Source organism: Ipomoea triloba, chromosome 13, assembly GCF_003576645.1.
Source record: "Ipomoea triloba cultivar NCNSP0323 chromosome 13, ASM357664v1".
In the NCBI taxonomy this organism is placed as follows: Eukaryota; Viridiplantae; Streptophyta; class Magnoliopsida; order Solanales; family Convolvulaceae; genus Ipomoea; species Ipomoea triloba.
Window position 1 is genome coordinate 31282294 of NC_044928.1, and position 19341 is coordinate 31301634.

General features: G+C 36.2%; 1 protein-coding gene across 1 annotated transcript; it reads left to right on the forward strand.

Moving 5' to 3' along the window:
* The first annotated feature begins 18257 nt into the window (after positions 1–18257).
* LOC116002759 (basic leucine zipper 43-like) lies at positions 18258–19062 on the forward strand. The gene has a single exon (XM_031242925.1). It carries the CDS (start codon positions 18394–18396, stop codon positions 18940–18942), a length of 549 nt encoding a protein of 182 aa, XP_031098785.1. The 5' UTR covers positions 18258–18393; the 3' UTR covers positions 18943–19062.
* Positions 19063–19341: the final 279 nt, after the last annotated feature.

Below are 19341 nucleotides of genomic sequence, written 5' to 3' on the forward strand. Positions count from 1 at the left end.
TCTGATCTGTCTATAGGATTACAACACGAGACTTCTAAGATGTTCAAACAGGTTTACCTTAAGCTTAAATATTTTCCGAGTTGAGCTCAAAGTTACCCGGTTGTATTTTCGCTCTTGGTTTACTTGTCGAACTTACAGCATTTTGCCTATGTATCGAGACTTGGGGATTTCTACTTAACAGTTGGTATCATCAAAACCTATTACAAGATGTTCCTAACACTCCTATTCATCACCTTCACCAATCAACATTAAAGTGTCCCATACCTCTTTGGCTGTATTGCACTTCCTTACTCTAGGGAAGATGGTTTCGTCTATGGCTCTGAAAAGGATGTCCTTGGCAATGTTGTCAAGGTTGTTCCTTTTCCTGTCGTCACTTGTCCATTCTTCCTTAGGTTTGGGGACATACTTTGGTGAATCCCTGGTTTGCTCAGCAGCCGTGTTTACCATCATGATCTTGACTGGTCCAGATGTTATAACTTCGGCCATCTCATCGTGGAGGGCTGATAGATACGCAAGCATGCGTGTTTTCCAGTCATCAAACCTGCTAAGATCAAAGAGAAGGTGTCTCGACAACATGCTGTCCATTTTAGAATTTATCTCGTGCTTTGAAAATATTTCAAAAGATTTTTCAAAGAAGGATCTCGAGGCAATATAAACAAAGGTTTATATCGATCAGAGAACTTGCTCTGATACCAATTGTTGGTCCCAAGGGGATGGGGTACAAGTCTAGAGGGGGGGTGAATAGACTTGTATAAGATTTTGCAAATCTTTTCGACCTCTCGAGTGTATTGAACTTAGGATGTTTGGGTTCGATACCTCACGAGATNGGAATAATTCCGTTGGAGGGAAAATTATTCCGTTTGAAATCTGTCTCCCATGCTGATCATGGGTCTTGCATGTTTTCAGCATATTTCATGGAGTGGTGGTCTTGTAACTTGATCCTTTTGTCTTGTAGTGAATATTCTATAGTTCACTATCTTGAGTCCATGCTCCACTTTTGTCTTTTGGTAAAAGTTACTATTTTTATATTCCCATTATTCCTTGTTTGTAGGGAATCAGACCACTTCAGCATTGGTGCACCTTTTGACCGTTTGTGGTGGAAGTCTGACGTGTCATCCATTTCCGCCCATTTTGAAATCTCACGTTCGGCACCTCTTTATTATTCTATCTCCATGATATTCTTCTTATCCAAACTTTAAGTATGTTTCCTGACCGTCAATCAGCTTTGTTGGAGAATTGTTTGATGTCTCGAACTCAAATATCGAGAGGTCTATCTCTCGAACTCTGTTTATGTCTCGAACTGGATAGCTATATCGAGAGGTCCTACCTCTCGAACTGTGCTTATGTCTCGAGACTTAGTTGATGTCTCGCAGACCCTTATTCCTCCAGTGTTGTCTTGTGCCTTCTTCTGATCTGTCTATAGGATTACAACACGAGACTTCTAAGATGTTCAAACAGGTTTACCTTAAGCTTAAATATTTTCCGAGTTGAGCTCAAAGTTACCCGGTTGTATTTTCGCTCTTGGTTTACTTGTCGAACTTACAGCATTTTGCCTATGTATCGAGACTTGGGGATTTCTACTTAACAGTTGGTATCATCAAAACCTATTACAAGATGTTCCTAACACTCCTATTCATCACCTTCACCAATCAACATTAAAGTGTCCCATACCTCTTTGGCTGTATTGCACTTCCTTACTCTAGGGAAGATGGTTTCGTCTATGGCTCTGAAAAGGATGTCCTTGGCAATGTTGTCAAGGTTGTTCCTTTTCCTGTCGTCACTTGTCCATTCTTCCTTAGGTTTGGGGACATACTTTGGTGAATCCCTGGTTTGCTCAGCAGCCGTGTTTACCATCATGATCTTGACTGGTCCAGATGTTATAACTTCGGCCATCTCATCGTGGAGGGCTGATAGATACGCAAGCATGCGTGTTTTCCAGTCATCAAACCTGCTAAGATCAAAGAGAAGGTGTCTCGACAACATGCTGTCCATTTTAGAATTTATCTCGTGCTTTGAAAATATTTCAAAAGATTTTTCAAAGAAGGATCTCGAGGCAATATAAACAAAGGTTTATATCGATCAGAGAACTTGCTCTGATACCAATTGTTGGTCCCAAGGGGATGGGGTACAAGTCTAGAGGGGGGGTGAATAGACTTGTATAAGATTTTGCAAATCTTTTCGACCTCTCGAGTGTATTGAACTTAGGATGTTTAGGTTTGATACCTCACGAGGTGAAGACAAAGTTTTATGCGCAGCGGAAATGTTATCCCCTTTTAGTTAGCACGAGTTTGAGTTAGTTCGAGAAGTGCGTTTATATGCAGTGCAATCGAGAGGTTAGCGAGAGATAAAAACAGTAAGTAAATGCAAGAGAGATTTTTAAGTGGTTCGGCCAACCCGCCTACGTCCACTCTTCTTCCAGAAACTCCCTGGAAGGATTGCACTAAAAACTTCCCTTTTTAGTACAATATCGAGCGCTTGAGCTTTGATCACGAAGCCCGCCTCAAGCCTCAGGTTTTTCGCCCCGCTTCTTGTTACTCCACCTCTCGAGCACTTGACCTTTGATCACCAAGCCCGCGTCAAGCCTCAGGATCTTCACAAGACAGCTCCCAGGTTACTCCGCCTCTCCAAGGTCTTTCTCCCCGCTTCCAGTTACTCCACCTCTCGAGCACTTGACCTTTGATCACCAAGCCCGCGTCAAGCCTCAGGTTTCTTTCGCTCGGACAGCTGCCAGGATACTCCACCTCTCTTGCTTAATCCAAAGCAAGGTGTTTTTGGTTGTCACAGTTGAATGTAACAGACTCCAATCTGACCACAAGCTATCGTTGAATCAACTTCGATGTAGAGCAGCTTCGGTCACCTTCTAGATGTATATCAGTTTAAGCTTTGTAACTCTCTCAAACACTAAGATGTATTTTCTCGCTATTTTGAATATCAGGATGATATTCCAAGTTAAGCACTTGCACTTGAACGTTTGAAACAGACACCTCTTAAGAATTTCGAACTTGTTAACTCCTTTTACTTCTGTGTCTTCACGTCCTTATATATGAGAGTAGAGGAATAATTCCGTTGGAGGGAAAACTATTCCGTTTGAAAATTGTCTCCCATGCCGAACATGGGTCTTGCACATTTTCAGCATGTTTCATGGAGTGGTAGTCTTGTAACTTGAACCTTTTGTCTTGTAGTGAATATTCCGTATTCCACTTTCTTGAGTCCATGCTCCACTTGCTACTTTTGGAAAAAGTTACTCTTTCTATATTCCCATCATTCCTTATTTGTGGGGAATCAGACCACTTCAGGATTGGTGCACCTTTTGACCGTTTGTGGTGGAAGTCTGACGTGTCATCCACTTCCGCCCATTTTGAAATCTCACGTTCAGCACCTCTTCATTATTCTCTCTCCATGATATTCTTCTTCTCCAAACTTTAAAATACTTTATCCACACATGTTGACTGCCATTCAGTTTCTTGGAGAAGTGCCGATTTATCGAGACCACGCTTGATGTCTCGACCGCTTGATGTTTCGATCCCTTGTATCGAGAGGTCTATCTCTCGAACATTGCTTACGTCTCGAACTGGATAGTTATATCGAGAGGTCCTTATCTCTCGAACTTGGCTTATGTCTCGAGACTTAGTTGATGTCTCGCAGACCCTTATTACTCCAGTGTTGTCTCGTGCCTTCTTCTGATCTATCTATTAGCTTACAACACGAAAACTTCTAAGTTGTTCAAACAAGTTTACCTTAAGCTTAAATATTTTCCGAGTTGAGCTCAAAGTTACCCGGTTGTATTTTCGCTCTTGGTTTACTTGTCGAACTTACAGCGTTTTGCCTATGAATCGAGACTTGAGGATTTATACTTAACAGTTGGTATCATCAAAACCTATTACATGATGTTCCTAACAAATATGACTTATGTAATTATAGTATTACTAAAATAAATATGAGAAAAATGGAAAATAATTTAATTATATTATATTATGTAATATGACCAATGTTTAGCTTAATTACCATAATAATTATTAGACAATTATTATTAGTCAATTACACTAATATATGTGCAATTATAATTTTATACCTTAAGTATATTCATATTCATCGTATCGCATTTAGTTTTTCTTCCTCCTCCATATTTGAATGAATTAATTGTAATTATTAAAAAAAAATATAACAACCCATGTTTAATTAATTTTTTAAAGTTTAAAAAAAAGTGTAATTTTTTTTTAAGTTTTTAAATAATTTTCAATAAATTTTCATTTAATTAGTAATATCCTTTTACTTTTCCAATTTGCCTAATTTCGATTTCCTTTTCTATTAGGATCTTTTTATATTTTCAATCAATTAGTAAAATCAGTTTTCTTTTGCATTTTATCTTTAATATTGTTTGGGCGTAAATTTTACAAAGGATGATTTTATTTTTATTAATAGTAGTATAGATATAGAAGTATAGATAAGTATTCGAAATATTATTATTTGTGTAAATAATAATTAGTAAATTATTTTTTCTTATAAAATTACTCATAATTTTCAAGGAATTTTCTTATATATTTATTATTGCATAATTTGTTTCCATTATTCTCACAATTATAATGGTTTAATTATTCTCAGAATTTGGTAAATAAAATTTTGTTACCAATTACATTTTATTAATTTTTTTACCAATTAATTAGTAATATTAGTTTGTGTGAGGAAGTTGAAGGGGATGATTTTACTTTTATTAATAGTATTGATATGTGAATATAAAAACAATATATTACCAATTAATAGATATTAGTTCATTTCGATTTTACATTTTCTTACTAAATAAGCTTTATTAATTATTTGACTAATAAAATATTTAATTAATTGACTACAAAAGTTTGGGCAGGAAATTGAAATAGGAGGATTTTACTTTTATATATAGTATAGTATAGATTCAATATTTTTAATTATATGTCCAAATGGTTGATACGATATTACAAAAATATAGAAAGTAAAGTAATTAAGGTAACCAATTTATTTTTATTATTATTATTATTATTATTATTATTATTATTATTTTTATATGTCCAATAGAGAATACTTGTGGCTCCAATTAAGAATTCCAAAGAAAAAGAAAAAAAGAAGTTCACTCAAATAAATAATAGCCACAAAAAAATTTGAATGCCCAATTCTTTATGGGATCTTACAATATTTTATGATAGATAGAGTTAGAGAAAAGGTTAATCTACCAATTAATAAGCTATAAGAGATTGCAATCTCCATTGTTGCTTGGTTGCTCCACTAGTAAAGATAAATTTAAGTGAGATGTGTCAACTCATTGTGAGAAAAACACAAATGGCCATTAGCAAATCCACGTGGCACAATCAATTTAATAGTTGCAAGATTAGGCAGCCGTTGATTTCGTTTTTCCTATAGCACATGTAAAGGTTCATGATATATATATATATATATATATATATATATATATATATATATATATATATATATATACTATTAAGAGCCAAAGAAAGTTAGGCATATAATCTACTATACTATTAAGCAGTAGTTGTAACGTGGACCGCGGTCATTGATACTACAGTTCATATCAAAAGATACTGCTTTACATTTGTTTTTATATTATCGAATGACTCTGTAGTTATATCGAAATGTAACTGTAGTTGTGCTGAAATATAACTGCAGTGTATATGAATTGATACTGAACAACAGTTTTACATTTGTGTTTTATATTATCGAATGAAACTGTAATTATATCGAAATGTAACTGTAGTTGTGTTGAAATGTAACTGCAGTGTATATGAACTGATACTGAATAACAGTTTCACATTTGTGTTTTTATATTATCGAATGAAACTGTAGTTGTGTTGAAATGTAACTGCAGTGTATATGAACTGAAAGTGAATGGCGCGGAACGGACGTCGTTTCATCTGTCTGTTTTCATTAATCAAAACGACGTCGTTTTGATGCGCGGTCCACAACCCATTGTGGACCGCGGTCCATGATATAATCCATAGAAAGTTAGGCCTATAATGAGTAGAAAAAATGACGGTCAAATTATTAAATTAAATGGATGGTTCAAATTGGTTAGATTTATATTTTCTTTGAGATTTCCTAATTTATCCGTAATTATATGATTATCCGTTAAGTTTTCCATTAAATATTATCTTTTCCGTTAATATTCCGTTAAAACTTTTAACTTACCCATTAATTTCTATAAGTGAGGTCTTAGGTTCGAACCTCACCCCAATCAAAGTTGGCATAATTGTTGAACATATACTATGAATATGTTAAAGTATATTATTCAAAAGTAAGTAACTCACTCTATTACTATTATTAAATTAAATAAATTAGTAATTCCAAAAAAATAATACATATGCATTTCTTTAATTTATAATTCGATGTCAACAATGTCTTTAGTCAAAAAAAAAATATTCATTTTCAAAATTTTAGAAAGAGATATAATTTCATTAGTTATATTGTCTATATTTTCTACAATACAAAGATTCTTTACCTTCAAATTTATTAATTAATTATATTCACTACATTGTTCATTGTTTTTTTTACACTATATTGTAATTAAATATCAAAGTTATACTAAAAAATAATGTTATATATTTATTTACCAAGTACTCTGTATTATGTATGTTAATAACATGGAAAAAAATTTAAAAGAAAAAATAGTTTGAAGCCAATCATATTAACCACTTATAGAGGATTTATTGACAAAGAAAACATTCAAATAACCTAATAAATTGATTTAAAACTCATTATTAAATATGTCAATGTAGGACAATAAAACATTGTGACACATTTGATGCATTGAAAAGATGCTGAGACTACAATATTGTTGTAACCAATCTTTCAAATTTAGAAAAAGAAGAAATTTGAAAAATAGCTACCGTTGCAACATTCATTAATATTGTATGTAAAATACTTATTGTGCATTTTTTAAATATATTAGAACTAATATAAATTTACAATTCATTTCATTTTCTATAATCAACTTGTTTGGTTTAAAGACAAAATCAACATCGATCTTGACAACAAAAATAATTAGTATATAGGATATAGTCACTATTTAAAAATGTTTATACTACCATTTTTAGACTAAGTATTTAGATTAGCGTTTTTACAAATTTGTAAATAATTAGTATATAGGATGTAGTCACTATTTAAAAATGTTTATACTATCATTTTTAGACTAAGTATTTAGATTAGCGTTTTTACAAAATTGTAAATATTTATTTTGAATTCATAAATATTTACAAAAACTATCAATTTTTTATATATTATCTTGCATTCATAAATTTTGAATTACTGATTTAAATAAACAAATTTAACATTTAATTACATATGCATGAACATCTATACTTTGAAATACTTATTTAATAATAAACATTGGGCATTATCTCATTCGCGCAATGCGCGTGAAAAACTAGTATATATATATACTCTGAAATAAAGTTTTATGTAAGATTGCTTTACGTAATATGTGTTATACTTTTAATTAAAATGTGTATTGTTTATAAGTTATTGTTACATTATATTCTCCTTTAATGTGATATTGCTATATTGATTCATTTTTGTGTTATGTAATATTTATTTATGGGTTAATGCTACATTATATTCTCCTTCAATGTGATATTACTATATTGATTTGTGTGTGTGTATTTTATTACTTAGATTGGAAAATCTGTGCACATAAAAAGTAAATTACACTAATAAAATTCTATACAATAAGCTCGACTTATAAGGTGTTGACAATAACCAAATATTGGCCTTCATGTATGAAATTCATGATCGACTTGACTATATCCCTCTTAGTGCTGCGCTATTACTTAATCTTTTAACTTGTGATGAGATCCATCCTAAATTCACTTATGAGAAAATTTTTGCAATTGAAAATGAACCAAACAAAAAGGTAAGTTAATTTCATTAAATCTTATTCCATATTTATCAATTTCACTAATCAAACAAACCATGAAGGAAACAGAACTTGTAAAATTAAGGCTATACCATACCTATGAGCACCTTTTAAGACTCCATTAAAGAATCATTTCTATATGAGGAATTTATGCTTATGTGTTACAAATAACACATTCTAAATATAACATGGGCTTGATGACATGATCATAGGAAGCAAAAACATCTAAGAAAATCTTTCACACATAATCCAATGACAGGTTTATTTAATTATTTTTTACTTTTAGGACCAATAATTATTTATTAATTAGATGGTGGGATGACTTAATGCCACACTACAACTATTATTGTACAATCGAAAATTCCTTAAACAAAGAGTTGCCAATCAAAAGTCAATTAAGTGGAGAAATGTTTGCATTTAGGAATTTAGACACTATCTTAATAATTAATAATAATGATAATGATGATGATTACATGCCTATCTCATCGGCCACCTAAGATTTCCAAAACCATAAGCTAGTGTATGCATATATTTCACAAAATTTATCATTATTTTTTCTTGATCCATTACATGAAAAATCTTACTTAAAAATATATATAGAATAGCATTTAGGTTAATAAGGCATCATCATCATACGTTGCACGTGACTGCTTGTCATGCTATCTGATAATATAATACGTCCCATCACAATTAATCAAAGAGCATCACATCAACAATATATATAAGTAAAACCTTATAGTGGACGCAACTTGTTTATATGTAAGCAAACCATAATGCTCCCACCAATAAGATTGAGTGACATTTGCCTACTAACATGGCAAACAAGTTAATGAATGTGACTATACTATTCTGATATATATGATCCTTAATATTGATATATGTATGCAACTTTTGACCTACTATTAATTGGTATACGCCTATTGTCTATGTGGAACACGTACTATGGTAATAGGAGGCAAATTGGACAATTTTTTACATAAAATTACGATTATTATAAATATATATGAACATGTATTCATCATATATATTAATAAAACCAATATTTGTCCTGAAAGATGTGGTCAAGTAGGTAGAGAATGACTCTTGTATCTAAAGATCACGAATTTGATTCTTGTTAACACTCTTTCGGTCGAACTTGATAGGGAATATATCCTCGTATACTTACTCGTATGCTCTGAACACCTGCTCGGATCCGACTACATGTGTGACAGAGGTCCGTTTTCGACCTGATCCGATTTGAGAAGAGCACCTGACCCCTACATGTGAGTTAAGCAGCTAATTGGTCTACTGGGCTTCTGCTCTAACCTTTTGGGCTCGGCCCGATCTGATTGATCGGCTAGGGCCTCGAGCACTCGGGATGAGCCCTTGAAAGGCATATTGGCAGCCGAGCCAGATGGCTATTGGCTAATCAAATATACTTCTACACGTGCATGTTTCTCCATAGGTCTCCGAGACCGCCGAGTGCATGAGGGACATGTGGGGCACATGTCGGCCTCTGGGCATGTTTAAATACCCCGCTAGATACTTGGAGGGGACGTGTCTCTCCCTTTAGAACAGTTACGACTCGAGAACCCCCGATCTTCGGTCATTAGTACCTCAAGCCATCATTTCCAAATACATACACAAATACATATATCCAGTGGAATTTACCATATCAGAAGTTCAGAACACATATGATTTGCATGTTAATTATTACATAGGAATAGCGTTTAATCAAAACATGTACACACTTAAATAGTGATTATGAATTCTTCGCCATCCGAAGAAAAAAAAAAAAAAACCAAGATATAGCTAGGCTGCCGTCATGAAGTGACAGGCAGTGCAATTGGGTGGCACGTACTATGGTGGCGTTAGCACCCAAAAATGAAGAGACCCCACCATCCAGCAACTTTTACATTATATATGTAAATGTGTGTACAACATGAAAGCATTGTTTATTGTTTCAACAACTTTGTTATCTACGCAATACTAAAAACGTCTGGTCTGAAATGGCTAAGCTGTTAAATCCAGTCTCCCTCCGTACACAGCACTAGCGGTTCCTAGTCGCACCATGCATCTTTTCGCTCTATTTTCCATTGATCGCGACTTTCACTTCTTTTGCACTGTGTGAATCAATACAATTCAAGTTGCCCAAATTGGATATTTCGGCCAATCACCCTATCGGAGATAATATAATATTAGTATATTACTAATGGAAGGCATATGAGTTCAAATTTTGCACTTTTACCATTACTGAATTTAACTGTGATATATATCTAATAACTAATAAGTACGTAAATGTCACACTTATAGTGTTTAGGAAACAAATAATATTTAGCCATATATATGGGTATCAAATATTATTAATGTTGGACAAATTGTCTTACTACGAACATGTACTAAGTGTTACATATAGCTAAACATAAATTAAGAAATTTTTGTGCGTGTCAATAGATAGCTCCAATAGAATGTTGAACTTGAAATAGAGCTATGGCTTAAGTTCCAAAAAATCTACGAAATAGTGCCATTGTGATTTAGAGTTACCAAAAAGTTGAACTTAGCTTGACACATGGTACTTTAGAGTTATCAAACTAATCATCCAATCAATTTGGCTGGAGGTTGCCCCTAGTACTCAATATTCCGCTAATATCTATGTCTAACATTTTTTCTTTGAAATACTCGTGATTCTTTATAAGATAGTATTTTTTTTATATTTTTTCAAACATTTTCAGTTCAAAGTGACGGTAATAATGGGTTACCGGGTATGTAATCTGAGTATTATTGAAGTAAGATGGTACAGTGTTTGAGTACTTGAGAACAGTATTGGGCGTAGTGCTCAGTGTACAAGTGAATGTAATATCTATTGTCTAGTAAGAAGTGTAAGAAGTGTAAGAAGTGTCAGAAGTCCCCCCCACTATGTGGTTGTGAGCCTTTTTATTCCCTTCAGCTCAGTAACGGAGCATTGATGAAGAGTTGATCGTTGGACATCAGTACCTGAGGTGTTGAATGCTGAGGAGCTGAACGTCTGTCATCAATGCTGAGGAGCTGAACGTTGGCCATCAATGCTAAGGAGTTGAACCGTTGAGCATTGATGCTGAGGGGTGAGGTGTCTTGGGTGCTGCCAATAGTTCCGGGTCGGGTACCCAATTACCCTGTCACCAGTCCCCCACTCCCTAGCCAACGAGAATAATTGAGGTGGTTTGGGAGTAATGATCTGCATGAGACTGTTTTTTGTTTTTGTTTTTTTTTTTTTTTTCGAACCGTAGTGGCCGAGGTCACGCCTCGGCCAAAAATTGGCCGAGGTCACCTCGGCCAAAAATTGGCCGAGGTCACCTCGGCCAAATCGGCCGAAGTCACCTCGGCCAAATCGGCCGAAGTCATGGACTTCGGCCTTTTTTTTTTTTGTTTCTTTTTCTTTTTCTTTTCTTTTTCTTTTTGTTTTTTGGTTTTTGTTTGTTTGTTTGTTTTTTTTTTTTTTTTTTTTTTGACGTTCTGTGCGTGAGCTTACTTCGACCAGCCGTAGGCTTCGATCAAAGGTCTGCTCTCCCGTCAGGTAGCTAGCGAGATCGGATCTCGTGCCAGCCCTAAGGGACTAGAGTGTAGTGTTTTTGAAATCAAGCATCTGGCTTGACCCAGGAAAACACTCTCCCGTCCCGTCAGGTAGCTAGCGAGACCGGATCTCGTGCCGGCCCTAAGGGAATAGAGTTTTTTACTTGATGAGGAGCAGCGCCACTTGATGAGGTGACACCACTTGAGGAGCCACTTGATGAGGTGGTCGACTTCAAACCAAGTGTTGGCCGAGGTCAAGCCTCGACCAAGTGTTGGCCGAGGACTGACCTCGGCCAATTATATTATTATTATTGTTTTTTTTTATTTATTTTTTTAAAAATTTTGGACGAGGACTGACCTCGGCCAAACTTGGCCAAAACTTGGCCGAGGACTGACTTCGGCCAACTTGGAGAGTTTTTGACCGACCATCAGCGAATTACATGTTTTTTGCGTTGCACGGACTTTTCCTCTAGCTCACTGTTTCTTGCTTTCTCGCCCAGGTCACNTTTTTTTTTTTTTTTTTTGTTTGACGTTCTGTGCGTGAGCTTACTTCGACCAGCCGTAGGCTTCGATCAAAGGTCTGCTCTCCCGTCAGGTAGCTAGCGAGATCGGATCTCGTGCCAGCCCTAAGGGACTAGAGTGTAGTGTTTTTGAAATCAAGCATCTGGCTTGACCCAGGAAAACACTCTCCCGTCCCGTCAGGTAGCTAGCGAGACCGGATCTCGTGCCGGCCCTAAGGGAATAGAGTTTTTTACTTGATGAGGAGCAGCGCCACTTGATGAGGTGACACCACTTGAGGAGCCACTTGATGAGGTGGTCGACTTCAAACCAAGTGTTGGCCGAGGTCAAGCCTCGACCAAGTGTTGGCCGAGGACTGACCTCGGCCAATTATATTATTATTATTGTTTTTTTTTATTTATTTTTTTAAAAATTTTGGACGAGGACTGACCTCGGCCAAACTTGGCCAAAACTTGGCCGAGGACTGACTTCGGCCAACTTGGAGAGTTTTTGACCGACCATCAGCGAATTACATGTTTTTTGCGTTGCACGGACTTTTCCTCTAGCTCACTGTTTCTTGCTTTCTCGCCCAGGTCACNTTTTTTTTTTTTTTTTTTGTTTGACGTTCTGTGCGTGAGCTTACTTCGACCAGCCGTAGGCTTCGATCAAAGGTCTGCTCTCCCGTCAGGTAGCTAGCGAGATCGGATCTCGTGCCAGCCCTAAGGGACTAGAGTGTAGTGTTTTTGAAATCAAGCATCTGGCTTGACCCAGGAAAACACTCTCCCGTCCCGTCAGGTAGCTAGCGAGACCGGATCTCGTGCCGGCCCTAAGGGAATAGAGTTTTTTACTTGATGAGGAGCAGCGCCACTTGATGAGGTGACACCACTTGAGGAGCCACTTGATGAGGTGGTCGACTTCAAACCAAGTGTTGGCCGAGGTCAAGCCTCGACCAAGTGTTGGCCGAGGACTGACCTCGGCCAATTATATTATTATTATTGTTTTTTTTTATTTATTTTTTTAAAAATTTTGGACGAGGACTGACCTCGGCCAAACTTGGCCAAAACTTGGCCGAGGACTGACTTCGGCCAACTTGGAGAGTTTTTGACCGACCATCAGCGAATTACATGTTTTTTGCGTTGCACGGACTTTTCCTCTAGCTCACTGTTTCTTGCTTTCTCGCCCAGGTCACACCTCCTTTTCTTGGTGTTGGAAGCTGAAGGCTCAGGATCTTCTTTCTTTCGCCACACATTGTCGGGTAGGCTTTGTTGATGCTGGTACTGTCCCGGACACTCAACAAATGCTGGTGCTGAGGGAAAATGCACCATTCCCATTTCCTCAGCGTGACTTAGAATCACGCTAACCGGGTGAGTGAGCGGTGTTAAGTGCCGCGGTGGGGCGAGACGAGAATGCTCATCTCTTCCCTTCGTTGAGGGTGGTTGGTTTGGTCGTGGTGTCTGGCTGGGCGGACCTGTTTTATCAGGTCGCTCACTCTTTCGTCCTTCCTCCTCATCCTTCTTTCTCCTGTCAGCCTCTTCTGCGTCTGCGTACCGGTTGGCCGTTCTCATGAGTTTTTCATAAGAGCGTGGGTGGTGGGTGTTCAGTTGTTTGTGGAAATCGCCTGACCTCAGTGCTTGGATGAAGATGGGAATTGTTGCCTTCGAATCGAAGTCATATACGTTGTTGACTTCTTTTTTCCATTTGCTTAAGAAGTCTCGCAGGCTTTCTCCCTTATCCTGTTTTACCCCCCGAGATGTGAGAATGGTTTCTTATGTTGTATACTCCCTGAGAAATAAGACAAGAAACTTTTGGATAGCTCTGCAAAAGTCTGAACTGATCCGTCTGGGATTGTGTTAAACCAATCTTGAGCAGTCCCGTCCAAAGTGGACAAGAACGCTCTGCACATGATGGCATCGCTTGCCCCAATCATGACCATGGCTGCCTTGTATCTTGTCATATGGGTACGCGGATCTGAAGTGCCAGTGTAGGCCTTGATGGTGGGTAGTTGAAAGTCTTTTGGAAGAGGAACTTCCATTATGTCAGGAGAGAATGGAGCGGCCATTCTTACCTCCGGTTCTGGTGAGTGTTCTCTTGCTTCTACTTTCTTTTCCAAATCATCTATCTGCCTTTGGAGTCTTTCCACCAGGCCTTCCTGTGGTGTTTTGTGTCTAGTGGAGTGACGCGGAGCCAATCCACCAGATTCGCCCATCCTTTCTCCGGATGGTCGTTTGGTTACTGTCTTTCCTGCTTGGGCATGGGGACCTCTATTGGAGGATCCTTGCACCCCCTGAGTTCTGTTTTGCCTCGGAGATTGCACTTCTCCCTCCAGAGGGGGTGGTGGGGGTAAGATCTGGCCTTGCATTTCTGCGACTAGTTGGGCCATCGTCGCCGCCGCCTGTTGGATGACCTGCGCTGCTGCCTGAAGGTCCACCACCTGGGCGGGAGCAGCAGTTGCTGGGAGGGGAGTACGGCCACCACCATGGTTGTTGTTGAGTTGGGCACGGAGGTCACCTTCACTGCGGTTGTTGTTGTTGAGTTGGCTGCGAAGGTCACCTCCATGATTACTGTTGAGCTGCTCACGAAGATCACCCGAGGGGTGACCCTTGTTCACCTGACTAGGTGTGCGCGAGCTGCTGGATCCAGATACCATTGATAGCGATGAGATGAACTGAGTGGTTTTTTGATTTTGTGATTTTAGCCTGAGATCTGATCTCGGCTCTCAATGAAAGCACCAATGACGGTAATAATGGGTTACCGGGTATGTAATCTGAGTATTATTGAAGTAAGATGGTACAGTGTTTGAGTACTTGAGAACAGTATTGGGCGTAGTGCTCAGTGTACAAGTGAATGTAATATCTATTGTCTAGTAAGAAGTGTAAGAAGTGTAAGAAGTGTCAGAAGTCCCCCCCACTATGTGGTTGTGAGCCTTTTTATTCCCTTCAGCTCAGTAACGGAGCATTGATGAAGAGTTGATCGTTGGACATCAGTACCTGAGGTGTTGAATGCTGAGGAGCTGAACGTCTGTCATCAATGCTGAGGAGCTGAACGTTGGCCATCAATGCTAAGGAGTTGAACCGTTGAGCATTGATGCTGAGGGGTGAGGTGTCTTGGGTGCTGCCAATAGTTTCGGGTCGGGTACCCAATTACCCTGTCACCGAATCTAATTAAGCCTCCACCACATAATCATAATCAGGATGTCATCACTCACACTACATGGTATAGTAGTTTGCTAATGTCTAACATATTTAATAACACTACGAATATTTGTTTTACTACGATCTTTAAAAATTATTGTCTAAACATGTGATAACTTATGGTCTTTTTTTTTTATAATAAAACTATAAAAGTAAAGTCAATATTGTCATACTTAAAATGAAATAAAAATATATTTTGGTGTAATAAATTAAACTGCATTATTAGTTTACGCATTGTGTGCAATTTTTTTCCTATAATTATATATTATCCTTTTAAACCGACAAATACACCAAAAAATTACAAACATTTTATGCATGAATAACCACCCATTATAACAATGCATCTATAGTATACTCCAAATTCGAAAAATACTTTTTATGAGTTTAAAGTTGGAGACTTTATTATTTATAACTTTATAAGCATGGTAAATGGTAAGTAAATTATATATGACATATCCCCAATACAAATATGTCGCAACATGTTTTTTTTTTTCCTTCTTTTTTTCTATTGGAAGGAGCATATATAATCCACCTAACCTAAATAAAAAAGCCGTGCACGTTTCAAACTAATTAAATTATTAGTAACTTTCAACGTTAGATTTCATTAAATTCCCTTAGCTTCTTTCACATGTTTGCTTTCTAAACCTGTATGTTTCAGACAAGCAACTCCCCATTATGCGACTTTGTGTTGTGTCTTTACTTGCCTGATCATGCACTTTGGATAGGGATTAGAAAGAGTGGGGTAATTTCAATTTTAATCATTGATTAAGCTAAGTTAAAAGGATGGAAAAAAAAAACTGAAAAAAGTAAATGTTAATGATAGTATTATAATACTGAATGCATTGAAACAGTTGTTCAAATAGTATTCTGACACACGAAAAATATGAACGATGATTAAATGATATATAAATCCTTAGAAGGATAAAACCAAAAAATAAAAAATAAAAAGCAATAAGTTCTGAAGTTCATCATATTCAGATGAAGTATAGATGTCAAGTGGTGGTTTGCTAGCTTTAAGCAAGCTAAAATGGGTTGTTGAAAAAAATTATAAAATATAAATGTCATTGGGCCGAGGTTTAGAGGACTGAATTCAATATACTATTATCAAAATTTACTGTTGAATATTATACAAGTATAAGGAAATAAAGTTTTATATTTACTACTAGCTATATCTTTTAGTATAGTGGTAAGTATTTTTTTATTCTAATAATTGTATAAGAGCAAGTAATATGTTGTGTAGTTGAGCATCCTGCCATGGTAATCGGTTTTTTAAACATGTTAAATATGGTGGCAAAAATTAAATAGAACATGTTTCAAATGAATTATGATTGGTTTTACAATTGGGTAGGTTAAAACAACTTGAAAATTACCAAATTTCAATTATTTTAGAAGTTAAAAGGTTTAAATATTGTAAAATGAATAATACAATATATTCCTGTGAAAAAAAAGGTGAAATGTGATAATTGTATGTGTATAATTCATTGTTAAACAAACCTCATCTCGATAGATCTTTTATCTTTTATTTTTTACTCTCTCATGACGTAAAATTCAATTTGTTTAAATTAATTCATAATATGAACATATATAACTTGATAGGCAAATTAAACAATAATTATGATGAATTAAAATGTTAATTAAATAAACAAATCACATTATCTAAAACAAAGGTATGGAAGAAACGGACAAAAGACTGCAATATATTAATCCCTTAAGCTTCTTCATTTGATTCTTTTGACATTGGAACACATTTAAGCCACAAATCTATAATTAAAAATTGAGTGACAATTAAACAATGACCATACTAGAAAATTAGGTCCACACGTCTTTGATCATTATATTCACCAAAAAAATTAGATGTCTCTTAAATTTAAAGACATGCATGTAAACCTAAAGTTTACAATAATAGATAATAAGTATAAAAATATGAAAGGCATGTAAACCTAAAGTTTACAATAATAAATAATATAAGTATATATAAAGTTGATCGTTTTATCATCCGTGATAAATTTTTTGTTTTGGATTATTTTCTTTTTCTGTTTTTTTTTCTAAAAAATTATAAAGTGATTGGCCAAGAAGGAGATGAGCAATTCTATAGTATAAATTTTATAGGTAATTAAACTGCAATTTTCATGGGTCCATTGTATCACTATTTGTAGTGCTCTATGAGTCATCACTGCTTAAAATAATCATAAAAGTTTACTGCTTTAAATAAATCAAGATTTCGTCATCAATCAGATTATTATCTTAATGGCAGACTTCAATACAAGTAGAATTCTGAAAATGCATGCCTAGCTAGCTTGCCAATGATCAATGAATGTGATCAAAGTATGATAAAATTATTGTACATGTATTAAATTGTTAATAATTATTCGTTTATGGATATTGCTATGGAGAACAAAATTTTTACCAAAAATTTGTGATATTTTCTTGCTAAATTAAAAAAATTAAAACTCTAATTAATTAATTTTGGAGTATTTAGAATTTTTTTGAAATTCTCATGATTCTTTAGAAGATATTATCTGTTTTATATTTTCTAAAACATTTTCAGTCCAAAAAAATATAAATCGATCTCTACCATTCGAGTTCAACCCTATGATTACCAGTTTGAAATGATAACTGAGATATCTATCACACTACATGATAGTTTGACAGATATTTGGATATTTGTTCTCTTCACAGGTCCGTTTTTTAATTTGCGTGTGGCCCTATACTGATAAATAAGTAAGACCATATCAAAGTATTGATAAACTGCGAATTGAAGAAAAATTGCAAAAAGAAAAATGCAAAAAAATCTAATTTTGAACCAATATAATCACAAATGCATATAGTAACTATTAGGCCAGGACTGGGCTAAGGGCCCCCAAAATTTTGGGGCATGTTGCCCCTCTTGCACGCTCTAAAATCCGACCCTATTCACACTTCCCATCATATTTAGTGATCCAGACTTATTCGCGATAGATTTAACTCATCTTTTCATTCTTCATTGCATGCATGGATGATATGATGCCATTATTAATTGATGCTTAGCTTGCATGATACATTGTATACATATATATAACATGTGCACATCATGGATGCATATGCATATGGATGTTTACTACAGCCTTAGCTTCTTCTCCCTATAAAACCCTCTCACCCCTCCATAGAAGCTCCCCTAGCTAGCTACCTTCTCAACCCCATCTGCAAACAAGCTAGCAAGATTATTCCTCAGCTCCAAGAATATCATATCATATCATATCATCATTATATTCATCGCACCTTCAATATAGTTTCATCAACATGATTCCATCGGTAGAGACCACAGGAATCAACTATTTTGCCGCAGACAGTCCCTTCACTCTTCCCCCTATTGATTTCACCTTCAACTCCTCACCTTCCATAGACTACTTCACCAGATTCTTAAACATCAATAATAATCCCCAAAACGCCCTTCCAATAACCCCTCCAGATTTCTCTCTATCCGCAAGCATCAGCAACAACTCAACCTCCGACGAATCCGAGGAGCAGCACCACCGGATCATCGACGAGAGAAAGCAACGTCGGATGGTCTCGAACCGAGAATCCGCCCGGCGATCGAGGATGCGGAAAAAGCGGCACCTGGATGAGCTTTGGTCCCAGGTACTTGCGTTTAGAACGGAGAATTGTAATCTGCTCGATAGGCTGAACCAGATTTCGGAGCATCACGATAAGGTCCTGCAGGAGAATGCGCGCCTCAAGGAAGAAGCGTCCGGCCTCCGGCGACTGGTCGTTGAGCTCCGAGACGGCGGCGGCGATGACCCGTTCAGTGATTTGAGAGATCTGGAAGATATCAAATGCTCATTTACATAAGTTTTCAAGTTAATTTTGCTCTCCTCATCTGATCTTTCAATTTTTTCCAAGTTTTTATGCTCTCATTATTTTCTAATTTTACCTTCTTGTTTATCAATCAAATCAACTCCTTCCATCTCAGTGCTTTCTTATCATTTTTTAAATTTTACTTTATATATTTGTTCATTTTCTCCATCCAAATTGGTGAAGTTGTTAGATTGGTAATCATGAGGTTTCAAAATAACTTCTATCCAACAAGATTGGTAGATCCATGTAAAAAATCAAGGAGGACCCATGTCTGATGCTTACAAAGAGCTCACAAGAGCCACACTTACACTATTAGGGCTTGATCTAGCGTCTTACCCACAAACTGTCACTAAAAAAACAACATAATTAAACTATTCGTGCTAGCTAAGAGTG